The 22,031-nt window shown below is 39.6% G+C and overlaps 1 protein-coding gene across 1 annotated transcript in view; it reads right to left on the bottom strand.

The window, feature by feature from the left end:
- Window positions 1-21,759, bottom strand: part of PPA1 (inorganic pyrophosphatase 1) — a gene marked incomplete at its 5' end in the record, with an annotated part of 45,597 nt that extends 23,838 nt beyond the window's left edge. Inside the window, 5 exons of the mRNA XM_079696300.1 lie at window positions 3,858-3,944; window positions 6,346-6,465; window positions 7,769-7,822; window positions 19,247-19,305; window positions 21,696-21,759. Coding sequence (XP_079552426.1) covers window positions 3,858-3,944; window positions 6,346-6,465; window positions 7,769-7,822; window positions 19,247-19,305; window positions 21,696-21,759 — 384 coding nt within the window. The remainder of the gene's footprint in view (window positions 1-3,857; window positions 3,945-6,345; window positions 6,466-7,768; window positions 7,823-19,246; window positions 19,306-21,695) is intronic.
- Window positions 21,760-22,031: the final 272 nt, after the last annotated feature.

Consider the following 22,031-nt stretch of genomic DNA (forward strand, 5'->3'; position numbering starts at 1 on the left):
AAATAGAAAATATGAACAGACCAATCACAAGCACTGAAATTGAAACTGTGATTAAAAATCTTCCAACAAACAAGAGCGCAGGACCAGATGGCTTCACAGGCGAATTCTATCAAACATTTAGAGAAGAGCTAACACCTACACTTCTCAAACTCTTCCAAAATATAGTAGTGGGTGGAATACTCCCAAACTCATTCTACGAGGCCACCATCACTCTGATACCAAAACCAGACAAAGATGTTACAAAAAAAGAAAACTACAGGCCAGTATCACTGATGAACATAGATGCAAAAATCCTCAACAAAACACTAGCAAAGGGCTTCCCTGGTGGCGCAGTGGTTGAGAATCCGCCTGCCAATGCAGGGGACACGGGTTCGAGCCCCAGTCTGGGAAGATCCCACATGCTGCGGAGCAACTGGGCCCGTGAGCCACAACTACTGAGCCTGCACGTCTGGAGCCTGTGCTCCGCAACAAGAGAGGCCGCGATAGTGAGAGGCCCGTGCACCGCGATGAAGAGTGGCCCCCGCTCGCCACAACTAGAGAAAGCCTTCACACAGAAACGAAGACCCAACACAGCCAAAAATAATAAATAAATAAAAAATTTAAAAAAAAACACTAGCAAAAAGAATCCAGCAGCACATTAAAGGATCATACACCATGATCAAGTGGGGTTTATTTATTCCAGGAATGCAAGGATTCTTCAATATACGCAAATCAGTCAATGTGATACACCATATTAACAAACTGAAGGATAAAAACCATATGATAATCTCAATAGATGCAGAAAAAACTTTTGACAAAATTCAACACCCATTTATGATAAAAACCCTCCAGAAAGTAGGCATAGAGGGAACTTACCTCAACATAATAAAGGCCATATATGACAAACCCACAGCCAACATCGTTCTCAGTGGTGAAAAACTGAAACCATTTCCACTAAGATCAGGAACAAGACAAGGATGTCCACTCTCACCACTATTATTCAACATAGTTTTGGAAGTTTTAGCCACAGCAATCAGAGAAGAAAAAGAAATAAAAGGAATCCAAATCAGAAAAGAAGAAGTAAAGCTGTCACTGCTTGCAGATGACATGATACTATACATAGAGAATCCTAAAGATGTTACCAGAAAACTACTAGAGCTAATCAATGTATTTGGTAAAGTAGCAGGATACAAAATTAATGCACAGAAATCTCTTGCATTCCTGTACACTAATGATGAAAAATATGAAAGAGAAATTAAGGAAACACTCCCATTTACCACTGCAACAAAAAGAAAAAAATACCTAGGAATAAACCTACCTAAGGACACAAACGACCTGTATGCAGAAAACTGTAAGACACTGATGAAAGAAATTAAAGATGATACAGACAGATGGAGAGATAGACCATGTTCCTGGATTGGAAGAATCAACATTGTGAAAATGACTATAATACCCAAAGCAATCTACAGATTCAATGCAATCCCTATCAAACTACCAATGGCATTTTTCACAGAACTAGAACAAAAAATTCCACAATTTGTGTGGAAACACAAAAGACCCCGAATAGCCAAAGCAATCTTGAGAACGAAAAATGGAGCTAAAGGAATCAGGCTCCCTGACTTCAGACTATACTACAAAGCTACAGTAATCAAGACAGTATGGTACTGGCACAAAAACAGAAATATAGATCAGTGGAACAGGATAGAAAACCCTGAGAAAAACCCACGCACATATGGTCACCTTATCTTTGATAAAGGAGGCAAGAATATACAATAGAGAAAAGACAGCCTCTTCAATAAGTGGTGCTGGGAAAACTGGACAGCTACATGAAAAGAATGAAATTAGAACATTCCCTAACACCATACACAAAAATAAACTCAAAATGGATTAAAGACCTAAATGTAAGGCCAGATACTATAAAACTCTTAGAGGAAAACATAGGCAGAACACTCTATGACATAAATCACAGCAAGATCCTTTTTGACCCACCTCCTAGAGAAATGGAAATAAAAACAAAAATGAATGGGACCTAATGAAACTTAAGAGCTTTTGCACAGCAAAGGAAACCATAAACAAGACAAAAAGACAACCCTCAGAATGGGAGAAAGTATTTGCAAATGAAGCAGCTGACAAAGGATTAACCTCCAAAATATACAAGCAGCTCATGCAGCTCAATATCCAAAAAAAAAAAAATCCAATCCAAAAATTGGCAGACCTTTATAAATAGCCATTTCTCCAAAGATATGCAGATTGCCACCAAACACATGAAAGGATGTTCAACGTCACTAATCATTAGAGAAATGCAAATCAAAACTAAAATGAGGTATCACCTCACACCGGTCAGAATGGCCATCATCAAAAAAATCTACAAATAATAAATACTGGAGAGGGTGTGGAGAAAAAGGAACCCTCTTGCACTGTTGGTGGGAATGTAAATTGATACAGTACTATGGAGAACAGTATGGAGGTTCCTTAAAAAACTAAAAATAGAACTACCATATGACCCAGCGATCCCACTACTGGGCATATATCCTGAGAATATCATAATTCAAAAAGAGTCATGTACCACAATGTTCACTGCAGCACTATTTACAGTAGCCAGGACATGGAACCAACCTAAGTGTCCATCGACAGATGAAAGGATAAAGATGATGTGGCACATATATACAATGGAATATTACTCAGCCATAAAAAGAAACGAAATTGAGTTATTTGTAGTGAGGTGGATGGAACTAGACTCTGTCATACAGAGTGAACTAAGTCAGAAAGAGAAAAACAAATACCGTATGCTAACACATATATATGGAATCTAAAAAAAAAAAAAAAGGTTCTGAAGAACCTAGGGGCAGGACAGGAATAAAGATGCAGATGTAGAGAATGGACTTGAGGACACGGGGAGGGGGGAGGGTAAGCTGAGACGAAGTGAGAGAGTGGCATTGATATATATACACTACCGAATGTAAAACAGATAGCTAGTGGGAACCAGCTGCATAGCACAGGGAGATCAGCTTGGTGCTTTGTGACCACCTAGAGGGGTGGGATAGGGAGGGATGGAGGGAGACACAAGAAGGAGGGGATATGGGGATATAAGTATACATATAGCTAATTCACTTTGTTATACAGCAGAAACTCACACAACAACGTAAAGCAATTATACTCCAATAAAGATGTTAAAAAAAAAAAGCTAAACAAGTGTCCATTAGTCCCATCAGAGTTCAGGGTAATTAATGTTTTTAAACTGTCATCGATTGTGCTGAAGAATAAGTCCTCCATAATTTATTTCAAATACCTATTTTAATGTACTTTCTTTACCTTTTATTTTATAGAAGTCACTGAGTTAGGCAAGTCATACAATATGCCTGAACTTGATGAGTTAAGCAACTGAATGACAACTTTCTTTTCAGTCGCTTAATATTTTCTTGAGCCTGGGAAAGATCATAAAGAAAATAACTATAGTCAGAATCTTAGAGCAACCCTACTTGAGAGAGGAATCCCTACCATAAATCTCCAACTCATGAGGTTACCTGGTTTGGGCCAATTCACTGGTCACTCCAAATCCTTAGGCAAGGTTTGCCTTGTTGACTCCTGGTAGCCTTCATCTATTGACTACTCATCTGCCTTCTAAAGCAATGCAGAACGTGTCCAGTTCTTCCACACACATGCATACAATACACAATTTTTTCTAGGCTAGGTTTAAATGTACAAATTATGATGTAGAAATGCTTAGAATGGAATGGAAGCTTTTGTCACCCAAAGAGACCCATCATAACTCCAATAATATTCATATATTTTATTTACAATATTTTTAAAGGTATGAAGTTTGTATATTTCATTGATATCGTCTCAACTCTACAGAAAAATATTTCAGATTCCGTTACCTTGCTTCCAATTTCACATACATCAATTGGGTCATTGTCACCACAGCAGCCGGTGTGTTCATCATTGTGTCTTGGGTCTTCCCAAGTCTAAGAAAAAAAATAAGATACAGTATATCATTCCTGTATATGCTAATGACAAAGTGGATCATGTTGGCATTAAAAGATAACATCCCACGATCTTTCTGCAAAAATATGAATCTTCAGCTATTTATTCTCATTAAAAAGAATTTTTTTTAAAAAATAATTCTTTATTCACGTCTAAGAATCTTAACTACACACAATAATCTTAACTAAATGCTGGGCTCCTATTAAGCGCATTATGCGGAACTAAATTTAATCTTTAAAATGGATAATGATGCTATTTTAAACAAATAAAACCCAACTATCTAATAACTGAGACAATATGCAAACACAAATGTAGAGCCAGATGTTCACTTAAAAAATATAGTAAAGGGCTTCCCTGGTGGCGCAGTGGTTGAGAGTCCGCCTGCCGATGCAGGGGACACGGGGTCGTGCCCCAGTCCGGGAAGATCCCACATGCCGCGGAGCGGCTAGGCCCGTGAGCCATGGCCGCTGAGCCTGCGTGTCCGGAGCCTGTGCTCCGCAACGGGAGAGGCCACAACAGTGAGAGGCCCGCGTACCGCAAAAAAAAAAAAAAAATATATATATATATAGATAGATAGATAGATAGATAGTAAAAGAAAACTGCTTTGATCAACTTTTAGTATTTACTGTCTTCTACTAACCAGATTTTCTTTAAAATAAATCTCCAAGCAGAGATGGGTAGGTGGTAATATTAAGATGGAAATGACGTGTGCTGGTGGCAAAAATGTCATCGCTGACCAGGAGCCAAGAATAAAAAGTTTAATCAGGATTTGCTGAAGCTTTAAATGGCTGGGTTTCTTCCCTGCTAAACTGCAAGACAAAGTCCTTGCAGAGCAGCTCACAGAAGAAGCGATGGCCTGTGCCTGCCAGGAAGTTCAGTTTAAAGTGTAGCTGTTGTTTGGGTTCTTTTCCCTCCCAATCTGGAACATATTTCTTGGATTTGTTTGCTTACTCAGCTGGAGTAAAGGCAGAGAGATAAAAGTAAAGGGGGAAAAGGAAGACTGGACCCAACAAAGCCAAATCCAACTTACAGAAGAGTAAGTATTTCAGCAATGTGTTCCCAGAGGGATGATATTTCAAGGCTAAATAGTGAATCAACTGAAGCACAAGGTGAAGTGCTATAACGAAAGCAAACAACTTTGTGACTACCTAGTAAGCTAGATGGGTTTGACCTATGTTTTAGTAACTTACAGATTGTTTCACAGTAGATTCCACTTAATAGACTTAATGGTTAATAAAAACAAACCATTTATCAACAGGAAGAAAATAAATTGAATATTTCATTTAAAGATCCTAAGTGCCACAGCATTAGCTTAACCAAACCAGAATTAAATATACGTGATTTACTCATAGTAGACATGATTCTAGTGATTCTTCATTCAAATATTAAGTAAGAGTCTACTACACACTGGTATTGTGTTGGGGATAAATTGGTAAACAATGCAGATATCCCCCCTCCTCAAAGCTTTGACTGTTCAGGAAACAGAATCCCATTATTACTTTACCACAAAGAGCTTGGCACAAAGAAAGTAATCAGGACTATAGAGACACAAGTCAGCAGCTGTGAGAACGTACATGTGCCAGGTACTAAGTGCTTTATTCCTCAAATAGCCACACAAGCTATGTACTAGGAATATCCCAGGAGAAAATATTAACATCTCAGGGAGGAAGAAGCAGAGGCAAGTTAGATAAGCTTTCGTAGACAGTTTAGATTTATTTCCAGCTTTAGTGAGGGCCACTGGTAGGTTTTAAGCAGGGACATGATAATGAATCTGATTTAAGCTTTAGAAGGTTGCAACTGGGACTTCCCTGGCAGTCCAGTGGTTAAGACTTTGCCTCCCAACGCAGGGGGTGCGGGTTCGATGGGGGAGTTAAGATTCCACATGCCTCCCGGCCAAAAAACCAAAACATAAAACAGAAAGAATATTGTAACAAATTCAATAAAGACTTTTAAAATGGTCCACATCAAAAAAAATCTTAAAAAAAGAAGAAAGTGGCAGACTTGGGATTTGCACCCTCATCTGTGTGGTGCCATAAGATCAGTGCTTTTAAGCACTAGTCTACACGGCCTCTCTCAATAGATACGCCACTCGTTCTGTAAAGAAAGAATTTGTGTAGTTTATAACCAGTCCATATAAAAAAATACTTCAGAAAAGAACAAACTTTCAAATGTGAATTCAAACATTGTAAATATTTACCTTTTAGTTCATCTTGAAAATAAGTTATTTAAGGAAGTATTAAAATGAGTTAATTACCCCTTATGTTTTTATAATCTACTATAGCAAAAACTTTTTGAAGGTGTTTAAATCTTTTTTACTAACAGTAGTAGGTTAAATTTTTGTAAGCTAAAAAGTACATTTCTAGCAAGTGCACAGAGACATACCTGAGGGATGGCACCATAGTTCCAGATATATCCTTTATAAGGGAACAAATTTGCAACATAACGGAGTTTTCCTTTTTTCACATCTTGTTTGATTGGGTTTAAAGGATCCTTTGTAGCAATCTGAAATAAAAAATTTCAAATCATTGTATATTTGTATGTGAAATACTATTCAAATAAGGATTTAAGGAAATGAATTATGAAATGCACTAGTTCCACTTTAATGATATATTTTTACCCCTAACCCTTTTATAATTTGAAATAAGTTTCTCCATAATCAGCCTTTAAGTGGAAAACATTTGAGGTACAGAGGAACTATCAAGAAGGGAAAAAGAACATTTTCTAATTCCAGAAAGCAAAAATTAGCTGGAATAAATCCTAACTTTTTTTTTTTTTTTTTTTTTTTTTTGCGGTATGCGGGCCTCTCACTGTTGTGGCCTCTTCCGTTGCGGAGCACAGGCTCCGGACGCGCAGGCTCAGTGGCCATGGCTCACGGGCCCAGCCGCTCCGCAGCATATGGGATCCTCCCAGACCGGTGCACGAACCCGTATCCCCTGCATCGGCAGGCGGACTCTCAACCACTGCGCCACCAGGGAGGCCCAAATCCTAACATTCGAGAAAATATCTAACTTCAGCTTTCCTTTAAAACATTTAAAATTATTCAAATATTTGACTATTACATGTGAAGTGTTGTTACTGTCAGGAAGCATTATTAAGTGACAGAAAATGTTACAAACATCCGTAACAAAAAGTCAAATCTATTAGGTATCATCAGAAAAAAATTAACAGGGGCTTCCATGGTGGCGCAGTGGTTAAGAATCCGCCTACCAGTGCAGGGGACGTGGGTTTGAGCCCTGGTCTGGGAAGATCCCACATGCCGCGGAGCAACTAAGCCCGTGCTCCAAAACTACTGAGCCCTTGTGCCACAACTACTGAAGCCCACGCGCCTAGAGCCTGTGCTCTGGAACAGGAGAAGTCACCGCAATGAGAAGCCCGCGCACTGCAACGAAGACCCAACGCAGCCAAAAATAAACAAATAAATAAATATTTTTAAAAAGAAATAAATTAACAAAATGTGACAAAAATTCCAATAAAATAATTTATGGCTGGAGTGACTGAAGCAAGCCTGTTGACTACATGGAGGAGTCAACGATGGAATTAAAGGGAAGAAGACAGAAGAGAAAAAGGTAATTCTAGGCTTTGGGAATGCCGGAAGGAAAGTCTGTAGCATATTTGTAAATAGTAAATGGTTGAGTTTAGTTGGAGCACAGAGGGAAGACTGGCAGGCAATAGGAGATACAGCTGGAAAATAGCTTGGGACTAGAAAGAGGACAACCTTGGACATTAGTTGTTTAACCCTTGAGCAAATCGGTGCAACTAGATCAAAACTAATATCCTACATCTGACTAGCAAAGGTAAAACATACCTCCATTTTTGCATTAGACCAGCGTGGTACTTCAACCACCATGTGGAACACATCCTGAAAAACACAGAGAAGGTGAGATGGTCACAGGAGTTCATTTATTCTATTACTTCAGTGAGTATGTCCCAGTCCTTCCAAAGTTAAACTGTTCATTGTATCAAATCTTTGAAGTCACGGACTTTCAACAAAATGCATCAAAAAATAAGGCAGACTGATGGATGAAGAGGTAAAGCAAATACAGCAAAATAATTGTAGAATCAAAGTAGTGGGTGTATGATTGTTCACTGTAGTTTTCTTTAGAGTTTTTGTTTGTTTTAATAAACACAGTAAATTTTTCATAATAAAATGTTGAGAGGGTGGGGTGGAAAGAATTTTCCTATAAAGAACGGAAACAGTTTTAAACATAGCAGAACTTGTATCTCTGAGGAGGGCCATCTTCAAAGCAACTGTCTCCAAAGGCTATGCATATCCTCCAGTGACAGTGCAATTACTCAAAATGTTTTTGGAACTTCTATTTCAGAGGTGGTTTATAAGACAAACCCCAAATCAGAAAATTTATTTGTCATACTTTAGTTTTAGCCTCAAGCAAAATCAATCGGCTTGATTACCCACATTATTCTCCCAATTAGGCTGTTTTTAAAAATCAGATATTCCTCAAAAAGACAAGAAGTTTGATACTGAAGATAAAATATTATGTTCCAAAAATATTTTAACCAATGGCAGTTCTATTGTAATTAGTTTACAGCCTTAAATTGACTACTTGAAATTGGATGACATATTAAAAAATTCTCAGATGCTTACTGCTTAAAAACCCAATTAATGAAAAATCACACGTTGCTATCTCCTTTGCACACCAGAGTCAAATACCAAGTTGAAATACATTTTGTAATTAAAACTGAGCTTTAAATAGTCAGAAAATTATTTTTGCCAAGGAATAAAACTAAGTTCAGTTTTTCAATTTAAAACCTCTACAAAGGGCACACATGAAGCCAACTCTGCCATTACTTTTATAAAATGCATATTTTAAACAGTTGATTTAAAATGAAAATCACTTAGTTACACACTTGCTAGAATTACTTCTTTGCTACTTTGCATCAAAAAACAGGTACTGGGCTTCCCTGGTGGCGCAGTGGTTGAGAGTCCGCCTACCAATGCAGGGGACACGGGTTCGTGCCCCGGTCCGGGAAGATCCCACATGCGGCGGAGTGGCTAGGCCCGTGAGCCATGGCCTCTGAGCCTGCGTGTCCAGAGCCTGTGCTCCACAACGGGAGAGGCCACAACAGTGAGAGGCCCGCGTACCGCAAAAACAAACAAACAAACAAAAAAAAACAGGTACTGATAAGCTATTGAATACAAGGGAATAAGTCAAAGATTTCCAGACAATAATTAGCTTGTTATTTTAGCCAAGCAGAAAGCTCCACAGATTTGCATTGAAGAGGCTAAAACTTCTGTCATTTACTGAGGGAGACTAAAGTATTCCATAGTTTCTGCTCCAAGCCTCCTGACGTCTGCCTACTCCATACAATATAAAAAACACAATGAATGGAGACATTGTTTAAATCCAGGACTGAATAAACTGCTTTATCCCTGTAAAGTCATAACTGGGTGGTTTTAGAAAAAGTAACACATTGTTCATGGGTAGGAAACCTCAGACCCAATCTTCGATTACATTTCATTCTACTCATTGTAAGCGAGACCTGTGTCTATCTAGCACCACCCCTACACCTCAGGTGTTAAAATGAAAGATCTGCACGTCCACCACCAAGTCAAACTTAAAACTGTACAGCAGTAATACCCTAAAGGTCCACAAGATAGAGCTGTTACTACATGAAAGATCACCTGAGAAGAGAAAACCAAAGAAACTGGCTAGTTTTTTAAAAGAAAATATTACCAAATGAATAAATTACCTCAAGAAAAAAAGTAGCAAATAAAGCTAAAATCACTGATTCAAAGTTTGGAAACTATACTGAACACTTTAATGGAATTAAATGATAAATACATAGAGATCCTCAAAAACCACATTACCTAATATTACAAACCTACATAACTAATAGGAAAGCAGAAGAAAAGAAAAGAAAGAGAGAAGGAGAAAGAACCAACATTACAGGAAAGAAAACATCTTTCAGGAAAAGACTCTACTGCAAACAGAAGAACTCTGAAAGCCTGAGGTTTTGGTACTTTTTAGAAATTAGCTGGGCCAAAAATAGCAAGGAGTATCCTGCAAGGAGCCTCAGAGACAGTTCATTCGTTTTTGCCAACATATATTTATTGAGCACCACTGTTTTGTGCCAGATACTAGCAGTGAACAGAATTAAAGCTCTTCTAACTCCCTAAGAGTTGGATCGCCACACCAGGTCATTTCAGCTTGCAGGCCTCAGGCTGTAGCCTAGGGTCCACAAATCTAGGTGAGGGACTAGTCTGTAAAATGAATGTTTAGCACATTTTCAAGTGTATGTAGATACCGTAGTGATTACTGGATCTTTTTAAAAATTAATTATTTAATTATTTTTGGCTGGTTGGGTCTTCATTGCTGCGTGCGGGTGTTCTCTAGGTGTGGCGAGCGGGGGCTACTCTTCATTGTGGTGCGTGGGCTTCTCATGGCGGTGGCTTCTCTTGTTGCAGAGCACAGGTTCTAGAGCGCAGGCTCATTAGTTGTGGTGCACGGGCTTAGTTGCTCCACAGCATGTGGGATCTTCCCAGACCAGGGATCGAACCCATGTCCCCTGCATTGGCAGGCAGATTCTTAACCACTGTGCCACCGGGGAAGTCCCTGTATCTTTTTTTAAAGCAATGAATGTGTAGTAATTTTGTCACTACCTTCCCCATCAATCATTATCAAAACAGAGGGGGCTTCCCTGGTGGTTGAGAGTCCGCCTGCCGATGCAGGGGACACAGGTTTGTGCCCTGGTCCGGGAAGGTCCCACATGCCGCGGAGCGGCTGGGCCCGTGAGCCATGGCCGCTGAGCCTGCGCGTCCGAAGCCCGTGCTCCACAAGGGGATAGGCCACAGCAATGAGAGGCCCGCGTACCTCAAAAAAAAACAAAAACAAAAACAAAAACAAAAAACGGGTTTTTTTTTTTTTTTTGATATTAAAAAGGGCGGACGTTCTTATTCTTTAGAAGGAAGTACTAGTAAAGAACAGTTTATTTCTCCTAGACACCATGGATACAATTCAGGGAGTTGCCACTAGGTACACAATGATACTTAGGATTTTCAGGGCAACTGACATGAGAATGTCAACCAATCACTCCAATGCTACTAGAAAAAAACACTTTTACTGCTAAAACATTATGCATTCTATTTGGAACTCTTGTGCACTGTTGGTAGGAATGTAAAATGGTATAGCCACTGTGGAAAGCAGTATGGTGGTTCCTCAAAAAATTAAAAATAGAATTACCATATGATCCAGCAATTCCACTTCTGGGTATATACCCCCTAAAATTGAAAGCAGGGTCTTGAAGAGATATCTGTATACCCATGTTCACGGCAACATTATTCAAAATAGCTAAAATGCAGAAGCAACCCAAGTGTCCATCAAAGGATGAATGGATAAGCAAAATGTGGTATGTACATACAATGGAATATTATTCAGCCTTAAAAAGGAAATTCTGACATGTGGTACAACATGGATGAACCTTGAGGACATTATGCTAAGTGAAATAAGCCAGTCACAAAAAGACAAATGACTATATGATTCCACTTACATGAGGTATCTAGAGAAGTCGAATTCATAGTGACAGAAAGCAGAATGGTGGTTGCCAGGGGACTGGGGAATTAATGTTTAATGCGTATGGAAAGTAAGTTTTGCAAGACGAAAGGAGTTCTGGAGATGAAGGGTGGTGGCGGTTGCACAACAATATGAATGTACTTAATACCTCCAAACTGTATACTTTAAAATAGTTAGAATGGTAGATTTTATGCTTTATGTATTTTACATTAAAAAACTGGAAAAAATTATGCATTCTAATATTTCCAATGTTTATGGCATTTAAAAGAATGAGACAAGATTTTAGGAAATTTAGTACTACCTAGTTAAAAATTCATGCCTTCTTTCTCTAATCCTAACTGGTTTAAACTATTACTTAGCTCAATCCTGGATTTAGTGTCTTATTATTCCCATTGTTAGGACTTCTCAGAACTGTTCTCCGCTTCTACTATGCTCTGGATTCTCAATCCCTGCTCTGGCACCAAGCTTTCAGCTCCCTGTTTACAGTTTCAGAGAAAGGAAGGAAGGAAGACGTTGGTATCCCTAGTAGGATGATGCTGACAAGGCTGTAGGAGGCAGGGGAAAGGCAAAGCATAGCTCTAAGCTGTGACTTCCAAAGTCAAAGACATAGCAATCAGTCTGACTTCCCAGATTTACAGTCATTTCAACAGGAAGACAAGTATGTTAATGTTATAGATGTCCAGATTCTAAGGAGATTAGAAACTTAAGTCTAAATCATAGCATTCCACTAATCAAAAAGATTTAAAATAAAATTGTTTTACAGATAGAAGAAATATAACCTACATCTTGATCGGGCTTTTAATTTCATTGATGAAACAGGAGTATCACAGTAGTACAGTGATCATAGGTCTCATCTCCAAACTGGTTCGTTTTCTTGTGGATCAAGTCAGTAGTCTGACAAGTCATTTACTAATGAATAGGCTATAGCTACTTGGTAGGCTATTATTTCTAATATCATTAAGTACATATACAGGAAACATACTCTTAATTACATCCCATCTCTGAATCTTAGTAGTAAAGTTAAATGTGTCTTTATTGGGAGACTTACGAACACCTTATGACTTATGATCTTTTCCCAACGCTGGATCTGAAGCCTAGTGAACATGACCTACTGTATTGCAAAACTGCATAAGTTACTTAAATTAGCATTTAAGTTGTCTCTTCATGTGTTTCTCTAGATAACTTCAGAAACCAAGTACAATAAATACCAGACTTACGAAGAAATACAAAATCATCCTGATTTCACTATCCTTTCTTTTATTTTTCCATTTTGCAATAAAATTTGGAGAAAAACAATGGTGGTGGAGAGGATTTTCTTCTAAATTTATCTAGAGATTAGATATAAAGCAAGAGGCTAATAGAAAACAAGGGCAGCTTGCCTTTTTTTTTAATCTCTAGAGTATTTTTGGAGAATAAAATTCCTATCAGAAGAGCTCATGTAGTTAGTAAGGAAATGCTCTACTCACGTAAAGGTGCTTTTGTAAAGGTTTAGCAGATTTCATCATTTCCAAGAGTATTTTTATCGTATTAAGTGCTCACCAAGTAACACTTGGTTTTAAGTTTTGGCTTCAAAGCTAGTTCTGTGATTACAGGATATATTCTAAGTTGTTAAAAGTAAATGGGTTCCTCCTGTGCAGTATCAATGGGGTTGTAAATTGGTGCACCATTATGGAAAACAGCATGGCATTTCCTCAAAACACAAAATAAGAACTACCATATGATCCAGCAATCCCACTTCTGGGTATTTATCCAAAATAAATTAAATCAGAATCTCAAAGAAATATCTGCACTGCCATGTTCACTGCAGCATTATTCACAATAGCCAAGATACGGAAACAACCTAAGTGTCCATCAATGGATGAGTGGATAAAGAAGACGTGATACATACATACACACACACACACACGCATGCACACACATACTGGAATATTCAGCCTTTTTTTAAAAAAAAAAAAGGAAACCCTGCCATTTGTGACAACACGGATGAATGTGGAAGATATTATGCTAAGTGAAATAAGTCAGAGAGAGAAAGACAAATACTATATAAACTCACTTGTATGTGGAATCTAAAACAGTTCAACTTATAGAAACAGAAAGTAGAAAAATGGTTGCCAAAGACTGGATGGGTGGGAGATAGGAGGGGATGTTGATCAAAGGGTACAAACTTCAGTTATAAGTGATAAGTTCTGGAAACCTAATGTACAGTATGGCTCTATGCAGGTTGCTAAGAGAGTAGATCTTAAGTGTTCTCACCATACACACAACAAAAATAGATATGTGAGGTGATAGAGGTTAACTAACGTGATTAGTGGGATCATTTCACAATGTACACATATATCAAAACATCACACTGAACACCTTAAATACAATGACTATTTGTCAATCATACCTTAATAAAGCTGAAAAATAAATTTTTAAACAAATTTTAAAGAAAAAATAAATGGGCTCCTGACTTCTTTCAGTGACAAGTGACAAATGTCTATTGGAGAAGCTGACACAGAAGAAATATGATGACCGAAGTTCACACTGTGTGCTTCTTATTCATTTAGAATTATAACTTCACAAAGGGAAACATGATTTACACCAACCCCCCAAAAAATTGCTCAACAAGTTGTTGAGCAGGGGAGACAGTTAAAAAACAAACACCTTTCAGTAATGCTCACTTGTTTTGCAATCACACAGATGTTCTACTCATAGAAGTTTCAACAAACTATTGTATTTGGTAATGCATACTGCCATATGCCACATACACGGAAAGTAATAAAACTTAATTGACACGTCATAACTAAGAATAAGCTCCTATTTTTTCCCCTCAGATGAGCTTTAAGATGACTCAATTTTGAAAACAGATATTCTAACCATAATCTGTTTACTTTCTTATCTTTATAAAATCAAGCAAGAGTCTGGATTTCCAGCTGTCAACATCTTCTATGATCTGCAATGACTAAGAATTTTCACCATAGAACCTTTTCCAAGAAAAATGCACATTTACACCAAATGGCAATTTCAGACAGAACTCAGAACCTCAGAAACCCATCGATGAGTATTCCAGGGTCTCAGGGCCACCAAGAATTCCTGGACTAGAAGACTTTATAGCTTTCCCGAATGAAGGAAGTTCTTACTCATTTCCCTTGAATTCTAAGCGTTAAAAAAAAAAAAAAAAAAATTAAGCAAGCCTTTTCTTTCTGCTTTTTTTCTTTGTAAATATCAAAGAGATAGTTACTGTAGAAAATTTGGAAAATACCAAAAAACACAAAGTAAAATCCACCACCCTTTATCACTCGAGGCAGTGTGGCTCAGTGGCTAACACCACAGGTTCTGAACAAGAATGCCTGGGTCTGAATCCTGCCACTACCGCTTATGAATTCTAGTTGGTAATCCTGGACAACTAAGTTACTGAAAGAACCCAGCTCACAGATTGAAATGATGGCTAAAGGAGAAAATCCACGTAAGGGCTTTAGCATAGTACTAAATGTAATCTAAAACACCCACGAACACCAATAGTGCTCAGAGGTAAAGCAACTTGCTCAATATGGCAAAGCCAGTTAGTGGTAAAACCAGGACTAAAACCAAGGTTTCTTACTTCCAGTTCGGTGATCTTTACTCTATACAATAGAGCTCTGAAAGGCTTCAGACAACCAGTCATTGTGGTAAACACCATCATCCTATTGTGGGGTTTGGTTTTTTTTTGGTTTTTGTATATTGAGACTTTATAAGCCAGGCATTGTGACTGCACATTACATGTATATTTAATCAACACAACTTTTTTTTTAGTCAAAGCTATCCAAAAAACTTTTGTCTTTTTACTTATTTTTTGATTGAAGTATAACTGACTTAAAATATTATACAAGTTTCAGCTGTACCACATGGTGATCTGATATTTCTATGCATTACAGAATCATCACTACAGTAAGTCGTTACCATCTGTCACCATACAAAGTTACTACAATATTGACTATATTCCCCACGCTGTACACTACATCCCCATGACTTATTTTATAACTGGAAGATTTACCTCTTAATCTCCCACACCTATTTCCCTCATCCCCGCCTCTGGCAACCACCTCTGGCAACCACCAGTTTGTTCTCTTTACGTATGAGTCTGTTTCTGTTTTGTTAAGTTTGTTTTACAACTTTATCTTTTTGATAAAATTGTTAAACCACAGATATTATGGTTAGAATATCTGTTTTCAAAATTGAGTCACCTTAAAGCTCATCTGAGGGGAAAAAATAGGAGTTTATTCTTAGTTATGACATGCCAGTTAAGTCTGTTATCAGTTTTCACCTATGCTGCCAGTTCTAACTTCGGTTTGGAAAACATAAAACAAAACCCCAACCATTCTATATACATATAAAGTTGGAGAAGACCAACAGTATTTAAATGATTAATTTGGTGACATTTTTTAAAGTTCCATTTATAGAACTGTCTACAAAAATAAATAGAAAATTCAAAACAAAGCAAACCCTGTAGGGAAGTGAGTACTGCTGACCCTTGAACAACACAGGTATGAACTGTGTGGGTCCACTTATACGTGGATGTTTTTCAATAGTAAATACTACAGAACTACATGATCTGTCGGTTGAATCTCCAGATACGGAGGAATCTCAGATACAGGAGGCCAACTATAAATTATATGCTAGTCAGGGCCCCTAACCCCTGCATTGTTCAAGGTTCAACTATAATTTAAAAAGCATCCACTTGGGTGGCATATCTCCTCCAGAAGTTTCAGGTACAGTAAGATAGTATCTTTAAAAATTTAAGAATGATACACAACTGCAAAAGATATCCTATTCAGTTTCTGAAGCACCCATCTATTTGACTAGTAGCTTGCCTTTTTTTTAGAGGAGAAAAGTTCCATATTTATATATTCTCCCAACAGTCAGCTGAAAAACATTATAGAAGCCTATATTGTTAGAACTAGTATTTAACATGGAAGTTTAAGCTATAGAATAGAAAATACCAAACTTCTAAAATTAGAACATCAAGTCATGATACTTGAGTACTCTAAGATTTAGATAAAGCTTTTAATCTACCCAGTGTTTCACACTGTTTATGCTGATTATGTTCTGGATTCTTAAATTTTCTGTTATCTCAGAAGTTTTATGTCAGAAGACACTTTGAGCTACAGGTTTTTTATATTTGATTCCAAAATAGACCCAAAGCAAAGAACAGCCCTACAATATATATACATCCAGTGAGTCCTTGCCTTTGCCTTCTTTCACCCAGTGGATTTGGAAATAACCCAAGTAGGGTATCTGAGTCACAAGGATTTCCAGAACTGGCTGGATGGATTACCTAATGACACATATACTAAATCAAATGCTATCCACATTGAAAGGTCCTAATGTGGAGTAGAATATAAGCCTTTGGGCATTTTTTCCTTATAGAGCTGAGTTGTGTTAAAGGCACATTCCCTCATTATCACCCCTCAAATGACTGACCATATTAGGGATAAAGTCGATGGCTACCCACACAAAAATGTATTTACATAAACTTAATCATAATGAAAATTTTTTTTCAAAAACCATACTCTTCTGTAACCAACGGAATTAATCAGATCTTTTATTTAGGCTAGAATCCAAAATAGGTTATGTGTACCACACCCTTATTTGTGCTTTGTATAAACTGAACTTCCTTAAAAACAAAACAAAAAGAACTCTTTCCTGCCTCTGAGGCAGGAATCTGAAGTGCTGAAGTTCACTGAGGTCTGGACCACTGGTGAAATCCAGAGTCATTGCAAGAGCTTGTACTTTTGAGCCAGCCCAATGTGGTACAAAAGGCAGATTCTTCATTTGAGTAATCCCAAATTACAGATACAACCAGTCCTGTAAAAGACTTCAAGGAGTTGCAGAGTAACCTGAGTGAAGATGTTTTACATGACACCAAAATGTAGTCTCAGCTTCCTATTTTGGGGTAACTTGCAGCAGCAACAAGATTAGGCACCATAACTGCTGATTCTTCTGGTCCTTGGCTAGAATATTGTCCAATAACTTAAGGCTATGGTCTGAATGTTTGTGTCCCTCCAAAACTCATATGTTGGAATCCTAACCCTCAAAGGTGATGGTGTAGTAGGTGGGACTTTTAGGAAATGCTTAAGACATGAGGGTGGAACCCTCATAAATGGGATGAGTGCCTTATAAAAGAGGCTCCAGGGAGATCGCTAGCCCCTTCCACCACATAAGGAAACAGCTAGAAGTCTGCGACCAGAAGAGGGCCCTTACCCAACCCTTACCCATCCTGATCTCAGAGTTCCAGCCTCCAGAACTGTAAGCAATAAATTTCTGCTGTTTATAAGCTACCCAGTCTATAGTATTTTGTTATAGCAGCCCAAACAGGCTAAGACACTTATGAACGCAAAGAAACCCAGCTACAGGTCAAGAAAATGTTTCCCTTCCCTAGTACATCTGTATGCCAAGGTACCATCAGTAAACTTAGGGTCATCATTTTATACCTCTTCATTATTCAAAATGGTCTGAGATGTTACTGCAAAGTACTTTCATATACATACTAATTATACAACAGCTAATTTAAGCCAACCAAATGATGCCAATTCAAGAGGAAGGAAGGATTCTGCAGTTCTTGACAACTCCCAGGGAATCAGATGTAACAAATTAAAAGTTTCTGAAAAAATACAGCTTTGAGAATCCCACAGGAGAACACATGCCAATTAGAGGTCCCTCCTGTAACTGTGGGACATAACTGCCCTCGGGCTGTTTGCTCTACTGTCTCCAGCTAGAGCCCAGCTCAGGCTGGCTGCTCAGAAGCAACACTCAGGTTAGATTTTCTGCCAGTGTCCAAGTGTCAGTGCAGAACTGTAGCAATCTTCCTGGCAGAAGTACATGAATTTATCTATTTATGATAGTCAAGCACAGAAAAAAAGTAAGACTCAGCACACACATGGATAAGATTTCATCTTTATTATTCTAGACATGCATTGGAATGTGATATTCACATGTATTATGTATTGACATCTAGCTAAGGAAGATCAATAACCTATGACGCTTTTACGACTCAAAAAGATTTGCACTCAGTGTGGATCCTTCCTGGTTGAATGAAAAAAAATTTTAAGGTATAAAAAAGAATCAGACATTTGTCCTTGTGTCAGTTCCTAAATGTAGCATAAACTTCTCTTATTGGGAGGGAGGCTAAAACAAGCAATGGCTTTTTAAAAAAATAACTATCTAAATTTGCACAAACAATGCATGCTCTCTGTAAAAAAAAAAAAAAGGAAATATAAAAAGGCAAAAATGAAAACAGGGGCTTCCCTGGTGGCGCAGTGGTTGAGAGTCCGCCTGCCGATGCAGGGGACACGGGTTCGTGCCCCGGTCCGGGAAGATCCCACATGCCGCAGAGCGGCTGGGCCAGTGAGCCATGGCCGCTGAGCCTGCGCGTCCGGAGCCTGTGCTCCGCAACGGGAGAGGCCACAGCAGTGAGAGGCCCGCGTACCGCAAAAAAAAAAAAAAAGAAAAAAAAGAAAAGAAAAACAAAAGGAGTTACCAGCAATTCTGGTGATTTTTTTTAATCAAGGCGGCTTTAAAACATTGGTTTCTGTTCCTCTACTCCTTCTCCAAATGATAGTTGCTTCTTCAAACCAAATAATCTAGATTTAAGACTGTCTCCTTATTTAGTCAAGGCACCTTTAACTCACAGCACAATGAGGCATTTTAAGCACTTGTTAAGACATATAAGAAAATCCGTACGTGGAACTAACTGATCTGAGCAATGAGATTAAGGTCAGAGAAGGATGTCTTACCTTATCTGCATAAATTGGAATATCATGAAATGGAGATATATATTGTCCTTTTTCATTTTCTGCAAAATTAATTAGAAAAAGTTATTGCTTTTATTGGTTAATTATATTTCCAGATGCATGAAGTACACATTTTTTAAGACTTTTTTTTAAGAGAATTTTTAGACTTACAATAAAATTGAGAAGGTACCAAGATTTCCCACATGCCCTCTCTCTTCCTATTATCAACATCACTCACCAGATCTTATTCCCACCCCAGAAAAACTGGCTATATACGTCACCTTCCCGACTGCTCCAAGATCAGGTTAGGTTTTCATCCTACATGTTCCTTAGGGGCCTAAAAGGTACTAACCTCTATGGTGAGGATGGGGACTGCCTTACAAGCCTTTGTATCAGAAGTGCCTAGAAGTGCCTGGTATACAAAAGGCAATCAAATTGTTTGATTTTATACCGGTTAACAGTTAACAGAGCTAATGAAATACTTGGGCTCTGGGAGAAGGCAGGGGACCAATTTGCCAAATTATAAACCGTGTTGCTTTAAGTGGTGTTCCAGGGAGACAGAGCCATCATAGATTAGGATTTTTCTTAAGGATAATCTAGCTGTAACAGCACCCTCACAGGTAATTTCTGTATTCTAGAGACCTAACTACCATATCCAAAAAGTAATTTTAAAACTTCCTTACTATTCTTTAGGAAACCTTAAGGGTCAGTCCACACTGCATCCCTTCATGATTAAAAATCAAAGTGGAGGGAATTCCCTGGCAGTCTAGTGGCTAGGTCTTTTTGCTCTCACTGTGAAGGGGCCGGGTTCGATTCCTGGTTGGGGAACTAAGATCCTGCACGCCGCATGGCGTGGCCAAAAAAAAAAAAAAGGACAAAAAAACTCAAAGTGGAATAGGCAAAATTGATCTGTGACCATCCCCAATGGCATATTGGTCCCTTCAGTGTCAATACTGACTTGCGATCCAACCCACTATCAATTTTAAAGAGATTGACAAATGTAACATTATAGAGGTAAAAATCTTCTCCTATTAAGGAAGGATATTAAGAAATCTATGATTTTTTAAGTTAAAATTATATAGTACTCACTACCAATACATAATCTAAGTAAAAAACTGTATTTGTTCTGCAAATATAGCTTGAAAAAATTACCCTAATCATCCCCCCCACCTACAAACTAGAGGGTCACCTCTCTAAATCCCTCCTACAGAGAAATTCTGGAGCCAACATCAACTCCAGAAAAACAGTTCAGGGAACTATTTGTCAAAAGTTCCTGCACTGCCCTTGTTGCTGAATTCTGAAATTAAATAAAATGGGTGGGGGAGGTCCCACACGTCACTGGATTTTACATGGCAATCTAAATTTTAGTTGTGTAACTTTATAGTTCACTTTCCTTTTCCTCTCACACCAGGCTAGTTTTTGCTAGGAGCTTTGTTCTTTCAGTATTACCATTCATCCCCTCCTCCTCTCTCTTTATTTCCCTTCATACACCGGAACTCATAGAATTCAAGGCACCTGCCTATTTCCTTGGGAACAAAATTGTAAAGAAGTTAAAATAGAAACGCCTCCGTTATCTCTAATAATTTTTGGGGGGCGGGGGGCGGGGAGGTGGTAAGAGGATAAAGATAAACCCGAGGTAGCTTTCCCCCACCTACAAGGCTAAAGGTGGTGCACCAAGGAAAGCGGAGCCTGCAGCCTCCTCGGCTCTAAACGCAGACTTAGGGGAGGTACCCCTTAGACGCGATCCGCTGCACAGGGGCCAAAATTTGGCACTTTCTTACTCATGCTTCCGAGATTGACGTCACCTGTTTGGAGGGGAACAGATTTCTGTTTCACAAGGCGTTTTCCCAGCATCAGTGCTACTGGAAAGCACGCGTCAGGGAGGCAGGAGCGCTACTGGGGCCCCAGAGGGATGGGTCCAGTCCTCCACTGATCGCTCCAGATCTGGGCCTCAGTTTCCCCGTCTGTCGGACGAGGGCCTGTACTTGACCCCGCTACGTGCCCACAATCTGAGCTATAGTGGAGGAATTAAGGTCTTAGGGAGTCACCACCATCACCTCCTCCCCCTCGCCACGCCGTTCCTCCAAACTGAATAATCCTCTTACAGGGATTAGTTTACCCCCAGCCACCTTTTCTAGGGTGACTCAGTGGTTTCCTTTTCCCATCAGACACTGCCCGAGGCAGACACCTGCAAAACTAGCCTGGCCCAGGTTCAGGTCCAATCGAGCATGTGAAAGAGGAACGCCGACCCACGCCGTCCTGGCCGCGAGCGGGACGTGAGAAATGAGAGGGCCAGGCCCGCCCAGGCCCCCGGGACCGGCCCGAGGAGCCCGGCCGGCGCCCGGGACAAGGTGCCGAGCGCGGGCCGAAGCTGCCAGGGCGGGAGGGGAGGCGAGACTCAGGAATGAATGGGCGGGCGGGCAGGGAGGGGCCGCGGGCCTCCGACACTCACTGAGGAAGACTCGGTACTCGAGGGTGAAGGGCGCGGCGCGCTCCTCGCTGCTGAAGCCGCTCATGATGCCGGAGACCAGCCGCCGCTGCCGCCGCTGCTACAAAGCCACTAGCCAGCACGCGACGCCGACTGACAAGGAGTAAGCTCTGCGCCTGCGCACTGCCGTGACCGTACCGGCCAGCAGGGCGGGGAGCAGCCTTTAACGCTGCTGGCGCCCGCGAGCCCACGCCGCGCGCAGGCGCACTCCCTAGGGCCCGCGAGTCCCAGCGCCCCAGCCCCGCCCCCTCGGGCCGCGCCTCCGCGGACCTCCCCTCAGCTCCCAGGCTGGGCCACGTG

This window comes from Hyperoodon ampullatus (genome assembly GCF_949752795.1).
Source record: "Hyperoodon ampullatus genome assembly, chromosome: 1".
In the NCBI taxonomy this organism is placed as follows: domain Eukaryota; kingdom Metazoa; phylum Chordata; class Mammalia; order Artiodactyla; family Ziphiidae; genus Hyperoodon; species Hyperoodon ampullatus.